This window comes from Mustelus asterias, chromosome 21, assembly GCF_964213995.1.
Source record: "Mustelus asterias chromosome 21, sMusAst1.hap1.1, whole genome shotgun sequence".
NCBI classification, from domain to species: domain Eukaryota; kingdom Metazoa; phylum Chordata; class Chondrichthyes; order Carcharhiniformes; family Triakidae; genus Mustelus; species Mustelus asterias.
Window position 1 is genome coordinate 75,533,111 of NC_135821.1, and position 15,733 is coordinate 75,548,843.

Consider the following 15,733-nt stretch of genomic DNA (forward strand, 5'->3'; position numbering starts at 1 on the left):
AGGCTGGGACCTCATCCTCACCAACCTGCCTGCTGCAGTGCCTCTGTCATTGACAGTATCGGTAGGAGGGACCATCGCGCAGTCCTTGTGGAGGCAAATCCCATCTTCACATTGCGGATGCCCTTCATCATGTTATGTGGCACTTTCACCATTCTAAATAGGATAGATTTTGAATAGATTTAGCAACTCAAGAGTGGCATCCATGAGCCGCTGTGGGGTGTCAGCGGCAGCAGAATTGTACTTGACCACAATATGTAACCTCATGGCCTGGCGTATCCCCCACTCTGCCATTACCACCAAGCCAGAGAACCAACCCTGGTTCAATGAAGAGTGCAGAGGGCATACCAGGAGTAGCACCACTTAAAAATGAGATGCCAACCTGGTGAAGCTACAACATAGGACTACTTGCATATCAAACAGCATAAGCAGCAAGTGATAAGAGATCAGAGATTCCACAAACAACACTTCAGATCTAAGCTCTGCAGTCCTGCCACATCCAGTCATGAATGATGGTGGATAATTAACTCACTGAAGGAAGAGGCCCCACAAATATCCCCATCCTCAATGATAAAGGAGCTCACCATTTCATTGCAATAGGTAAGGTTGAAGCATTTGCAACAATCTTCAACCAGAAATGCCAAGTGGATGATTCACCTCCCCCATCACAGATGTCAGTCTTCAGCCGCACTGTTCAAAACGCTGTTTTTCAGAGAAGCTGTTAAAACTGAGACCCCGTCAGCCCCACAGCTGGACATAAAACACACTGTGGCGATGGTCATAACATAGCGGAGGAGTATTCCTGGTTCCTGGACCAGTATTTAATCCACACGCAGTCTGTGGGACTTTGCCATGTGAAAATTAACTGCTATGTTTCCCAATCTGACAACAGTAACTACTCTTTCACAGAATCATTAGAAACCCTACGGTGTACAGAAGGAGGCCATTTAGCCCATCGGGTCTGCACCAACTCAGCATCTTACCCAGGCCCCATTCCCACAACCCCACATATTTACCCCGCTAATCCCCCTAACCTACACATCTTGGGACACCTAAGGGGCAATTTAGCATGGCCAATCCACCTGACATCTTTGGACTGTGGGAGGAAACCAGAGCACCCGGAGGAAACCCGTGCAGACACGGGGAAAACATGCAAACTCCACACAGTCACGCCAGGCCGGAATCGAACCCAGGTCCCTGGCGCTGTGAGGCAGCAGCGCTAACCACTGTGCCACCGCGCCGCCCCTTTAAATGACTTAATTGGTCTTAAAGCCCTTTGGGAAAGTCCTGAGATGCAAAATGTAAATCCTTTCTTCGTTTAGCTGGATAGTGGAATTCCCTGATTAGGTGAGTTCCTCTCTCGGACGATCCCATGCTAACTGGATTGATTGAAATGTGAAGCTTGTACATTTTATTCAGTTCTTCCAGTTCTGTGACCGCTGTTCTACTTTTCTCCTAATTGTTAAATGTAGGTATGATCGCACGTTAGAAAACTGCTCCATTGCGTTAGTTGGTAAATACACCAAACTCTCTGACTCATATGCCTCTGTGATCAAAGCTTTGGAACACTCTGCTCTGGCTATTAACCAGAAACTGGAAGTCAAGGTGAGTCACTCATTGTTATTGAATTTCTTAAAAACGGTAACAAACTGAGCAAAATGGATTTTTAATAAAAAGATGCCTTTCAGCCTTATTAAAACAAAATCATATTTTCATAGAATCCCTACAGTGCAGAAGGAGGCCATCGAGTCTGCACTAACCTCTCTGACAGGGTATCCTACCCAGCCCCTATCCCTGTATCCCCCTGTCCCGTATCCCCCTAACCTACACAGTCCAAAGATGTGCGGGTTAGGTGGATTGGCCATGCTAAATTGACCTTTAGTGTCAGGGGGACTAGGAGGGTAAATATATGGGGCTACAGGGATAGGGCCTGGGTGGGATTGTGGTCGGTGCAGGCTCGATGGGCCGAATGGCCTCCTTCTGCACTGTAGATCCTATGATTCTGTGATCCTGGGACACTAAGGGTCAATTTATCATGGCCAACCCACCTAACCCCATATCTGTGGACTGTGGGAGGAAGCTGGAGCACCCGGGGGAAACCCATGCGGACGCAGGGAGAATGTGCAAACTCCACACAAACAGTGACCCGAGACTGGAATTGAACCTGGATCCGTGACGCTGTGAGGCAGCAGTGCTAATCACTGTGGCACCTTGTCAAATGTTATATTACCAGGTAGCCAGTAGCACGAGCTTTAAGGTAAGTTTTCAGAGAGCAACATCTTTTTTCAGATGAAAATTTAATCTTATGTGGCACAAACTGCCTCACAATTTCATACACACAGATATTTTGTATGTTGCAGTAATAACAGTGGATGTAAAGGTGTCTAAAATTAGAATATTAAAAATATTCTAAACATCTAATTCTAAAGTTAGAAATCTCTTTCTCAGTTGACATGGGATTGGAACATCAGTCATTGCAATAATCGCGCAGTGTCGAGATATGCCTTTTGAGTGTTTGTTATGTGATTAACAGGATAACTTACAGGAAAAGCAAAAATGCACCAAGTCTTTCTGTTTACGTTCCTGAAAATCACGACTTTGAAAGAATCGGGAATTCCCATAGGAATCGTTGTTAAAACTGCGGCACAGTGGTTAGCACTGCTGCCTCACAGCGCCAGGGACCAGGGTTCAATTCCCGGCGTGGGTCACTGTCTGTGTGGAGTTTGCACGTTTTCCCCGTGTCTGCGTGGGTTTCCTCCGGGTGCTCCGGTTTCCTCCCACAGTCCAAAGATGTGCGGGTTAGATTGATTGGCCATGCTAAATTGACCCGAGTGTCAGAGGGATTAGCCGGGTAAATATGTGGGGTTGCGGGGATAGGGTCTGGCTGGGGTTGTGGGCAGTGCAGACTCGATGGACCGAATGGCCTCCTTCTGCATTGTGGGGATTCTATGAAAGCTGAAATTAGGTTATTTTGGACATTTTCTGGAGGAAACAATGTACAAGTTTAAAATACTGTATCGTACAAGTGCAGCAGTGTGTATTCCTGGCTGAAATAAGTTGCAAAATAAAATACATCACTCAATATATAATGATCAACAATGAAAGCTTCACTCAGCATGCAGGTACTTTTAGATTGGGCAGGCTCCACCTAGTTGCAGAGGTTGGTCGGTGCAGGTATTAACTGAATTCCAGAGCTGCCTGAACTGTCCAACCTCTGCCTTTAGATGGAGCCCAGGACTTCAGCGGAGTTCAGCACAGGCAAACGCAGCAGCCGGGGGAGGAACAGGCTCCGGCCGAGGGTGAGAAGCGTTGGGGGGGGGGTGGTGCGGTTGTCGAGGGTGGGAGGTGAGGCTTGGGGAATGGGGCGGAGGGAAGGAGAGGGCAGGAGGCAAAGTCTGAGGAAGGGAGAGTGGGAAGTGGGGGGGTGGGAGGCAGCTTTAGCCGTGCAGGCTGCTGTCAAGCAAGGTGTGGGCAAAACCTCTTTACGTGTCGTGACCCCTTTGAAGGAACCCCACCCCTCACCCCTTCCCTGGCCCATGTCACCCCCACTTTAACCCTCCCCCTACACTCTTAAATATGCCCGCCTCCACCCTCCCTCCCTCACCGAGACCCCCAACTCTGGGTTTAACTGGGCTCCTTAGTGTGGATGGTCTCCCTGCAGTCTCTGCAGGGGCCACCACTCCTGGATGGTGCTACTGGGACACTGACCTGCGGGCCATCCGATTGGCCAGTAGCTCCCGAAGGTGGAGCTTCCGCCGAGACTGGGGGTGGAAGACGCGTCTTTAAACATTAGAAACTTCCCCCGGTGTTACACTGCTGTGTGGCAGCTCACGGACAGCAGCACTCCGAAAAATCCCAGCCCAACATTTCAATCCCACAGCCAAGAAAAAAGTTAAAAATGTAACACCTTTTAAACAAGAGGAAACGGGGAGGGTGGAGAGAAGGACAAAAGGCAAGCTCTGCGATTGGGCGAGGGCAGGAGAAGTTTCATGGGGCACGGCTGAATGGGGTCAAGTAAAGAAACAAAAGACGTGTCTGGAGGAGGTGTGATTGGCTGAGTGATGAATGACTGCCATCCGTAAGCGGAAACAAGGGAGAAAAAAAGAGAAACGAGAAGGGGATTTTAAAAAAAACAAAGAGAAAAGCAGTAACCTGGAGTGGGAGGACACGGACTTAAAATTATTGAACTCAGTGTTGAATTCTGAAGGCTGTAAAGTGTCCAATAAGAACATAAGAAATAGGAGCAGGAGTAGGCCATCTAGCCCCTCGAGCCTGCCCCGCCATTCAATAAGATCATGGCTGATCTGACGTGGATCAGTACCACTTACCCGCCTGATCCCCATAACCCTTAATTCCCTTACCGATCAGGAATCCATCCATCCGCGCTTTAAACATATTCAGCGAGGTAGCCTCCACCACCTCAGTGGGCAGAGAATTCCAGAGATTCACCACCCTCTGGGAGAAGAAGTTCCTCCTCAACTCTGTCTTAAACCGACCCCCCTTTATTTTGAGGCTGTGTCCTCTAGTTTTAACTTCCTTACTAAGTGGAAAGAATCTCTCCACCTCCACCCTATCCAGCCCCCGCATTATCTTATAAGTCTCCATAAGATCCCCCCTCATCCTTCTAAACTCCAACGAGTACAAACCCAATCTCCTCAGCCTCTCCTCATAATCCAAACCCCTCATCTCCGGTATCAACCTGGTGAACCTTCTCTGCACTCCCTCCAATGCCAATATATCCTTCCTCATATAAGGGGACCAATACTGCACACAGTATTCCAGCTGCGGCCTCACCAATGCCCTGTACAGGTGCATCAAGACATCCCTGCTTTTATATTCTATCCCCCTTGCGATATAGGCCAACATCCCATTTGCCTTCTTGATCACCTGTTGTACCTGCAGACTGGGCTTTTGCGTCTCACTGTGCTGTTCCTTGATCATAGAATCCCAACAGTGCAGAAGGAGGGCTATTTGGCCCATCGAGCCTGTACCGACAACAACCCCAGCCAGGCCCTATCCCCGTAACCCCCACGTATTTACTCTGCCAATCCCCCCGACACAAAGGGGCAATTTAGCATGGCCAATCCACCTAACCAGCACATCTTTGGACTGTGGGAGGAAACCGGAGCACCCGGAGGAAACCCACGCAGACACGGGGAGAACGTGCAGACTCCGCAGTCACCCGAGGCCGGAATTGAACCGGAGTCTCTGGCGCTGTGAGGCCAACTTCATTGGAAGGTGACAGGAGACAGGTTGGGACCGTTGATGAGAATTAAAATGACAAACTCAGGGCTGGTGTCGTGAACTGAGCAGAACTGCTCCGAAAAGTGGTCGCCCAGTCTGCGTTTGGTCTCCCCATCGTAGAGGAGATTGCATCATGAGCATTGAGTGCAGTATACTAAATTGAATAGCATATACAAACGTTTTCTTAAGCGTCGTATTGTGGATTTTTAAACATTGCTAATCAGTCTGCGAGCATTAGTGTGGTGTGTACGATTCTGAAGTGAGTGAAAGGTCTCTTCTATCTTCACAGTACATTGACTCTGCGGATTTGGAGCCTAACAGACAGCAGGAAGAACCAGTCAAGTACCATGAGGCCTGGCAGAACCTGTGCAGTGCCAAGTAAGCACAAAAAATATCTCTTTCTGACTTGTCCACCAATACCGCACAAACGTCCCGGTAAAATACTCTGCATCTACCCTGCTGGACAGGTGAAAAAAAACAAATTAGCTGTTTCGGCCAGCACACATTGTGTCGTTTATACCCTCGGGACGCCCCATAGTGTCAGGGAAACTAGCTACTGTAAATGAGCTGCATCTGGAAAGTTGAAAGCGATGAAGATTGCAACACCTTTTCAGACGGGGACATGTCGCGAACCTCAGACTCAAACTGTCCCTTCAGCATGAAATTTAAGTTAACTAAGTTTAGGTGGCACAGTGGTTAGCACTGCTGCCTCACTGCGCCAGGGTCCCAGGTTCAATTCTGGCCATGGGTCACTGTGTGGAATTTGCACGTTCTCCCCGTGTCTGCGTGGGTTTCCTCCGGGTGCTCCGGTTTCTCCCACAGTCCAAAGATATGCGGGTCAGGTGGATTAGCCATGCTAAATTGCCCCTTAGTGTCTAGGGAATAGCTAATGTAAATGGTTGGGCTTGCGGGAATATGGCCTGGGTGGGATTGTGGTCGGTACAGACTTGATGGACCGAATGGCCTCCTGTACTGTGGCGATTCTTAAGTATTCAACGTAAAATTTGAGTTTCAAGAATAAAGTTACTTTCAGTAAAGATTTAGCTGAGCTAACCCAGAGGGATACAGTGTGCTGAAAACTCAGTGGGTCAAAACTAGATTAAAGTTTATTTATTAGTGTCACAAGTCAGCTACATTAACACTGCAATGAAGATATTGTGAAAATCCCCTAGTCGCCTGTTCGGGTTACACTGAGGGAGAATTTAGCACGGCCAATGCATCTAACCAGCACGTCTTTCAGACTGTGGGAGGAAACCAGAGCACCCGGAGGAAACCCACGCAGACACGGGGAGAACGTGCAGACTCCGCACAGACAGTGACCCGAGGCCGGGAATCAAACCCAGGTCCCTGGAGCTGTGAGGCAGCAGTGCTAACCACTGTGCCACCCATGTAGATGTCGTGAAACACTGACCAATCACAAAATAGGGGAAGGAAGACAATGGGAGAATTCGCCGTTTTGTCTCTCCCAATTAGATACTTTTAAAATCAAACATCACCTTAAAAAATCCCTGGGGGTTGGTTTGAAAGAAACCAGTATAATGAGTAGAGCGAATCATGGAATTGCCGTATTTGCATTGCATCTTGGTTGCTGTGGCATTACCACCATTGTGTTTACGGTTTTTTATAGTGGAGTTTTGGTTCCCGGTGGTTTTGGCTTTCGAGGCACAGAGGGAAAGATTCTCGCTATTGCTTGGGCCAGAAGACAGAAGAAACCTTTTTTGGGTAAGAGATTTAATCCAACTCATTGTTTGACAATGCACCCTCATTTAGAGTTTAGAAACATAGAAAACTACAGCACAAAACAGGCCCTTCGGCCCCACAAGTTGTGGCGAACATATCTCTACCTTTTAGGTCTACCTGTAACCCTCCATCCTATTAAGTCCCATGTACTCATCCAGGAGTTTCTTAAAAGACCCTATTGAGTTTGCCTCCACCACCACTGACGGCAGCCGATTCCACTCGCCCACCACCCTCTGTGTGAAAAACTTCCCCCTAACATTTCCCCTGTACCTACCCCCCAGCACCTTAAACCTGTGTCCTCTCGTAGCACCCATTTCCACCCTGGGAAAAAGCCTCTGAGAGTCCACCTGATCTATGCCTCTCAACATCTTAAATACCTCTATTAGGTCTCCTCTCATCCTACGTCTCTCCAAGGTGAAAAGACCGAGCTCCCTCAGCCTATCCTCACAAGGCATGCCACTCAATCCAGGCAACATCCTTGTAAATCTCCTCTGCACCCTTTCAATCTTTTCCACATCCTTCCTGTAATGAGACGACCAGAACTGAGCACAGTACTCCAAGTGTGGTCTGACGAGGGTCTTATATAGCTGCATCATTATCCCCGGACTCCTAAACTCAATCCCTCAATTGATAAAGGCCAGCACATCATACGCCTTCTTAACCACCTCCTCCACCTGCGGGTTTCCGGTTTCTCCTTCGGTGGCCGTGCTCTCAGCTGCCTGAGCCCAAAGCTCTGCAATTCCCTCCCCAAACCTCTCCGCCTCTCGACCTCTCTCCCCTCCTTGCATCCCACTTCACAGAATCACAGAATCCCTGCAGTGCAGAAAGAGGCCATTCGGCCCATCGAGTCTGTACCAACCACAATCCCACCCAGGCCCTATCCCCGTAACCCCACACATTTACCTTGCTAATCCCCCTGACACTAAGGGTCAATTTAACATGGCCAATCAACCTAACCCGCACATCTTTGGACTGTGGGAGGAAACTGGAGCACCCGGAGGAAACCCACGCAGACACAGGGAGAATGTGCAAACCCACACAGACACAGTGACCCGAGGCCGGTATTGAACCTGGGTCCCTGGCGCTGGGAGGCAGCAGTGCTAACCACTGTGCCACCGCGCCACTCAATATCCACTCTGTGCCTCAGTATCAGTTTGTTTAATAACACTCCTGTGGAACACTGGGATGTTTTTCCATTTTTAAAGACGTGTTAAATTCAAACAGTTGAATTATTCGACACATCTAGTATTCTTATAGTTTTATTGTACCCTCACAGCAACAATATAACTTGTGTTGCCCTGTGTTCTGACACTCGCATTAACTGTAATGGATCACTAACTTCCTGATCTTCATATTGATTGTAAGATCATTAAATCAAAAGGTTCTCGCTCGCTCTAAAAAGCAGCAGTTGTTGTTCAGCGTGTTATGGTTTTGTTATCCATTGTAGCTGCAGTCAATAGCTCAATTTCAGATCATTTTAGAATGTTTATTTCAGAGCAACAGGATTTTAGTCATTGCTAATTATTGAAATTGTTCCAATTATAGAAATCATAGAAACCCTACAGTACAGAAAGAGGCCATTCGGCCCATCGAGTCTGCACCGACCACAATCCCACCCAGGCCCTACCCCCATATCCCTACATATTTTACCCACTCATCCCTCTAACCTACGCATCTCAGGACACTAAGGGGCAATTTTTTAGCATGGCCAATCAACCTAACCCGCACATCTTTGGACTGTGGGAGGAAACCGGAGCACCCGAAGGAAACCCACGCAGACACGAGGAGAATGTGCAGACTCCACACAGACAGTGACCCAAGCCGGGAATCGAACCCAGGTCCCTGGAGCTGTGAAGCAGCAGTGCTAACCACTGTGCTACCGTGCCGCCCGCACACATCATTTCAAATTTAAAAGTTTTGAATCATTTTCCGAACATGTGGCAATGCAGCAGCAGCAGAGTTAACACAACAGGGCTGATGCAACCACTGAGGAAACGAGGCAGTTTCGGAGGGGTGGGGTGGTGGCGGTGTCTGCTACGAATTCTGAAAATTTAAAATGATCAGCAGTTTAATTCCACAACGGCAGTGGCCAAGGGAGTGGGGCACCGCGTTGAACTGTTTTGTCAGTCCCTCCCTCCCTCTTGAATTTTCTAGCAGGCAGTTAGTGAGCAGCTCTTTCCCAGCCTCCCCCCCCGCCCCACCCTGGACCTGCCCATTCCCTGGTCCTGCCTCCCCCCTCCCCCCAGCCCCGTCCTGCTCCTCCCCCTCCTGCCTCGCCTAGCAACCCCCTGGGTGTTTGCCGTTGTGCGCACGTGCTCGCTGACCATACAGTTGCTTTCCCTTTCCTTGGCCAACTCACTGATCCTCCAATAGGAGAATGACTGGTCCAATCGTTTTCCCCCCTTTGCAACCCTTTGAAGAACCTGTGACCCCATTGGCTGACTCGGGCTATCACTGGCTGTGCTTTGTTGCACTGTTGGTTTTGCCTGTTTTCACTCAGCTGCCCACAGCCACCCTTCAGCCTGTTTCCAGCTGCCGCCTGCGGAATTTCCCCTACAAATTCCTGAGAGCCGCTCTCTGTGTCACAATTTTTTTAAAAAGGCCATTGGTTGTGACTCAGGCTGGCACTGCCCAATCAATGCAAGGTAAGTCCGTTCAAAAGTCTTCCCTGGTAGCAGGGAAGAAGCTGTTCTTGAGTCGGTGGGAAGAAGCTGTTCTTGAGTCGGTTGGTACATGACCTCAGACTTTTGTGTCTTTTTCCCGACGGAAGAAGGTGGAAGAGAGAATGTCCGGGGTGCGTGGGGTCCTTAATTATGCTGGCTGCTTTTCCGAGTCTTCGTTCAGTGGTAGCAGCAGGAGGACGGCGCAATGCTCTGACCTGAAGACCATCCGTTAAGCTCAAAGACAACTAACGACCATTGGAGACCCGGATCTGGGACGAGGAAATGGAGCAGCCAGAGAAATGGAAAAGCGGAGGCTCCCTGATGGACTGAGTCAGAGATAAGGAATGGTGAGAATGTTCCTGAGCTTCCGCTTCAAAATCCAGGGAAAACCTCAGGTCAGGTGGCATCATGACCGACAGAGATGGAAAAAGGTTGTCTGGGGCACAGTATCGTAAACAGGAGGCTGAAAAGGGAAAAGAGCAGGCGAAGTAAGAAGGTTCCTTTCTGAAGAACCTTTGCCCACAACATCGAGAAGATGAAGGAGCCTGAAAGGATCAGCGTGAGACTCGAACTGAGTTGACAGTTTTGCCTCCAGTCTCATAAGTTGAAGTAGAGTTTGAGGAACATCTGAAGGTAGAAGAAGAGCCAAATGAAGAAGTCCACCAAGATGAAGATTTGCAAGAACTTGGCACCAGTGCGATGAGTTTGAATTTTGGTGATTCTGCCATTGGCCCCAGGTGTGTTGATCATGTGCAGCAGATCTTGGTGGAACAGAATGCCCTGAGATCAGAAAGCAAATTCTCAACAAATCATTTATTATATATTTAAGCGGTTGCATGATTACTTGAAGAGCTGGCCACAGGATTTGATGGTGATGTCATTGAGGTGTTTCAGGGGCTGCTGTCTGAATTTCATTTTCTACTCTATGCAGGCAACAGCTCCTTCAATAAACTGTTGTTATTTTGAATCTCTGTGTGCAAACCACATCTTTTTCTTTTTGTTTAAAACCCACAACCCCCAACATAGGTAGGGCATTGCATCATTCTAAAAGGGAGAAATTCACTCTCTGGCTATGGAATTCCCTCTGAAAGGACTTTGTATTTTTCTTCTGTTGCAAGCTGTCTCCCAGTGATGCGTCATCTCATTTTACTGATAAAGTTTCCAAAGATTGGTAAAAGAGATCTGCAATTCTTGCCACGCCCCAGACATGAAGTGAACATTGAGATAATTTTCAAAAGTGGAAAGAACTTGAATTCTGATTGGAAAAACTAGAAAAACATCGACAAAGGAAATTTGTGCCTCATTTAACAATAAGAAAAGTATTGTCAGCAAACCTTAGAACAACTGATCGCTTTAGTGAAAGTTCCTGCTCTGCAAAATCTGGCCTTTCGGTGAACACGCAATGAGACATGTGTACATTACCTGGGGATAAAGATACAAGATGAACTGATTTAGCTCTTACCCAACACCATCAAAGAAAAATTGTAACATCTGCTCAGCTGCCAAGTATTTTTCAATCATTCCTGGTCTTTTCACCAGATGTAGCCCATGATCGATTGGCCATGGTCAATCGCTTTGTGGATAGAGCTTTTTAGGCACTTAATTGTGAGCTTGTCTGCACAAAGCAACAGCTCTTGGGATAAGGGAGACAAGTGGTGCTGCTATAATAGAAGCTGGGTGGAATTTCTCTCCCTCTCCGCGGTAGCAGGACGCATAGCGTCGCTCGCTGGTGGCAGGACCTTATGGTCCCGCCTTTGTCAACACGGTTTTTCGTTGAACACACTCTAGCTGCCGGGAAACCTGCGGCAGGAGTATCCCATCGGCGGGGCGTAAAGATCCCACTGGCGTGAGTGGCAGCAAGATTTCAGCCAACATCTTCACTACCCCAACTTGAGCGTCTGGCAATACCTCACCAGTAACTGCACAAACTCTAGCAAGGGACATTTCAAGTTTTAAGTTAGTGGGTTTCTCTTGTGCAGTATGACATTTGTTTTGAGATCAATAAGCCTGGCAAACCACTTCAGGTGAAAGATTTGACATACATGATGCCAGGAAGCAACTGAGAGAATCCAAGGTGTTTGTCGTAGACTATCAGAGTGGTGAAGAGTTTGAGAAAAGACTGGTGGATCAGCTGAATATTTAGAGATGTCATCACACTTTGAACTAATCCAGTCTGTATTCCGAGAAAGAGGAAACTGTGTGTGAAATAGGCAATCAGGAAATTATTCAAAGTGAACTTTTATTTTGCAGTTGGATAAAAGCAAAACACGGTGGATGCTGGAATCTGAAACAAAAACAGCAAACGCTGGAAAATCTCAGCAGGTCTGACAGCATCTGTGGAGAGAGAATAGAGCCAACGTTTACAGTGTAGATGACCCTGCGTCAGAGCTCTGACGAAGGGTCATCCAGAATCGAAACGTTGGCTCTATTCTCTCTCCACGGATGCTGTCAGACCTGCTGAGATTTTCCAGCATTTGCTGTTTTGTTTTATTTTGCAGTCCCTGGCAGAGAAATGTAATTGGTTGAAGAAAGATTCACACAGATGCATCAAATTAGTGCTGTGTTTGACTTCCTCTATTATGTTTACGGTTTGCAAAATAGCACATCAAAGCAGGTTATGTAACATTGCGTGAAGCTAGAGCAAGCTTCAAAGCATGCGGACTCCAAAGATGTTGATGCTTCAGATTTGTGCAGTCAATTGCCAGCCATTGCAAGATGAGTTCCAAAGTGTGAATCACCACAAGATATACGGAACTGTTTGCACAAAAATAAGCTGAGAGATGGTGTCCCCAACACATTTATTGCTCTCCACGTCCTCTTAACTCTCCTGGTGTCTGTGGCCAGTGGTGAGCAGAACTTTTCTAGGCTGTCGTTGATGAAGACATGCGTTTGTTCCTCAGTAATGCAAGAAAGCCTGGTTGAATATCCACCTTGTCGATGGAATATGAAATCGCACAAACATTGACCTAATTGGCCAGCATAATCAAGGATCCCGCGCACCCCGGACATTCTCTCTTCCGCCTTCTTCCATCGGGAAAAAGGTACAAAAGTCTGAGGTTACGTACCAACCGACTCAAGAACAGCTTCTTCTCTGCTGCCATCAGACTTTTGAATGGACCTACCTTGCATTAAGTTGATCTTTCTCCACACCCTAGCTATGACTGTGACACTGCATTCTGAACTCTCTCCTTTCCTTCTCTATGAATGGTATGCTTTGTATAGCGTGCAAGAAACTTTTCACTGTATACTAATACATGTGACAATAATAAAGGAATCAAAATAAAGGAATTTGTTTATTTATTTGTTAAACTAAAGGCGCAGAAAGTTAGATTCTAAATCTTGATTAACTTGCAGGGAAACACGGTACAGCATCATGTCATGTGAACCAATGTTACAGATGAACGCACATGCATGTAGAACAGTGAGAATATTACACATCGCTGTGATATATTCTTATCAAATGAATCTGTAATTTATTTCTGGATACATACTGAATTAATGCAGAATGTGGTTAGTTTCTATCTAGACACGGGCAGGGATGTGAATGCGTTGAAATGCCAGGTGCATAAGTGTTCTGCATTTTCAAGTTCACCCAATCAGAAATCCTGGGTGATGATCCCATGCAGTTGTGGCGTAAGGTCTCGCAAGAGGTGGGGGAATGGAGCGTGGGAATCTAAGTGGCAGTGAGGGAACAGGGTGCTGCTGCATCAGAGCAGTGGGATACAAAGAAAATTTCAGTACAGGAACAAGCCCTTCGGCCCTTCAAACCTGCACCGACCGTCTGAACTAAAACCCCCTACCCTTCCGGAGACCATATCCCTCCATTCCCATCCTATTCATGTATTTGTCCAGACGCCCCTTAAAAGTCACTATTGTATCTCCTTCCATTATCTCCCCTGGCAGCGGGTTCCAGGCACCCACAACCCTCTGTGTAAAAAAGAATCCTTGCCTCGTACATCTCCTTTAAACCTTGCCCCTCGCACCTTAAACCTATGCTCCCTCATAATTGACTCTTCCACCCTGGGGAAAAAGCATCTGGCTATCCACTCTGTCCATGCCCCTCATAAAAGGGATGGGGTTCAGGAGGTTGAAATCACCAGAGTGAGGGCTGAGGGCAGGTTGCAGGCAACTCAACCACCCACTGTGAGTTTGACCACTTTTAGCGGAAGATTGTGTAAGATTGACTCTGATTTGTATCTGCTGCTGCAGGACTTTCGTATGCACGGTTAATGGCACTGAACACCACGTGCCAGGAATTGTGCTGTCGGTTAATTAACAGTTCCACGTGTGCAGGTTAACATTCAGAAACTAGGCAAGCTGCCGTGGTGCGGGCTGAGGTGTAGCGAGAAGTGTGGGAGCACAGCATGCAAACGTAAACGGTGCCACGGCCAAGGGAAGATGGTGCTGCAGTAGCTGAGGACGGTCTGAGCAGTGGGGAAGCTGAGACTAGAGCGAGGGCTGAGGGCGGATAACAACTGCCAGTTGTGCGAGAATGGGACCACTTTACCATTTCTGAAAGTCCATTGGGGTGGGTGGGTGGGGTGTGCCAGGCTGAATGTTCAAATATCCTTGCGTTAACTGAGTGTGCATTAACCATGTCACTAACTTATGGCAGAATGGTACGTGAGGAGAATGGCTCCTAGTCTGGGATCTCACTTCAAGGTTGTAAATTGATTGGGGAGGCGTTGGCATAGTGGTATTGTTGCCGGACTAATAATCCAGAGACGCAGGACAGTGATCCAGGGACCCGGGTTCAAATCCCACCACAGCAGATGGTGAAATTTGAATTCAGTAAAAATCTGGAATTCAAACTCTAATGATGACCATGAAACCATTGTTGATTGTTGTTTAAAAAAACCCCCACCTCGTTCAGGAAGAAAATCTGATCATGGACTACAATCTGGTGTTCAATCGAGAATGATTGAAGGATACTTGGTAGCAGGAGCAGATGTTACCATTTTTCTTTGATGGTGTTGGATAAGGACCAAAGCTGGGAAGGAAATCTGCTGTCCTTACCTGGTCTGGCCTACATGTGACTCCAGACCCACGGCAAGGTGGGTTGACTCTTGAGTGCCCTCCATTGGGAGCTAGGGATGGGCAACAAATGTTGGCCTTGCCAGCGATGCCCATATCTCAGGAACGAATAAAGAAAGAAAACTTTCAAACCTCTATATCTTATTCAGTGATCTATCTCTCTACCCGGCTTTAACCACCATTTCCACCCCTGCACCTCACCTACATCCACCAATACTACTCATTTTTTACTACACATAGTACTACACATCCTTTGATTCTGTGAAAATTAATTTGGGCGTCTTGGTGGCACAGTGGTTAGCACTGCTGCCTCACAACGCCAGGGTCCCAGCTTCAATTCCGGCCTCGGGTTACTATCTGTGTGGAGTTTGCACGTTCTCCCTGTGTCTGCGTGGGTTTCCTCCGGGTGCTCCGGTTTCCTCCCACAGTCCAAAGATGTGCGGGTTAGGTTGATTGGCCATTCTAAATTCACCCGAGTGTCAGGGGAATTATCAGGGTAAATGCATGGGGTTACGGGAATAGGGCCTGGGTGGGATTGTGGTCGGTACAGACTTGATGGGCCGAATGGCCTTCTGTACTGTAGGGATTCTATCAATTTGGTTCATGACTGACTGCCTACACATTTGGCCATCATTTTGCCGCGTAATTAATTTGCTGTATCTGTTTCAGGTGTGTGCCTTGGAATGCAGTTAGCGGTTGTTGAGTTTGCACGGAATGTGCTGAACTGGTCAGGTAAGGATGAACATATTCTGTGTATGTACTGAAATGGTTTCCTCCCACACGCCAAAGATGTGTGAGTTCGGTGCATTGACCGTGCTCAATTGCCCCTTAGTGTCAGGGGGGCTAGCAGGGTAAATGTGAGGGATGACAGTGATAGGGCCTGAGTGGGATTGTTGGCGGTGCAGGCTTGATGGGCCAAATGGCCTCCTTCTACACTGCAGTGATTCTATGATATTCAGCGTTGAAGTGACACAGTCGCCAATCAACTCAAAGAAAGCTCCCCACAAAGATCCAGTGATATCTGTGCTGTGGATTTCCCCTTTCCTAAAGTTAGT

The 15,733-nt window shown here is 47.6% G+C and overlaps 1 protein-coding gene across 3 annotated transcripts in view; it reads left to right on the forward strand.

Moving 5' to 3' along the window:
- The window catches only part of LOC144509422 (CTP synthase 1), a 73,292-nt gene that overhangs the window by 38,505 nt on the left and 19,054 nt on the right, over positions 1-15,733 (forward strand). For all 3 annotated transcript variants that reach the window (XM_078238287.1, XM_078238286.1, XM_078238288.1), the window contains exons 9-12: positions 1,470-1,602; positions 5,531-5,619; positions 6,869-6,963; positions 15,348-15,410. In XM_078238287.1, the coding sequence (XP_078094413.1) occupies positions 1,470-1,602; positions 5,531-5,619; positions 6,869-6,963; positions 15,348-15,410 (380 nt within the window). The remainder of the gene's footprint in view (positions 1-1,469; positions 1,603-5,530; positions 5,620-6,868; positions 6,964-15,347; positions 15,411-15,733) is intronic.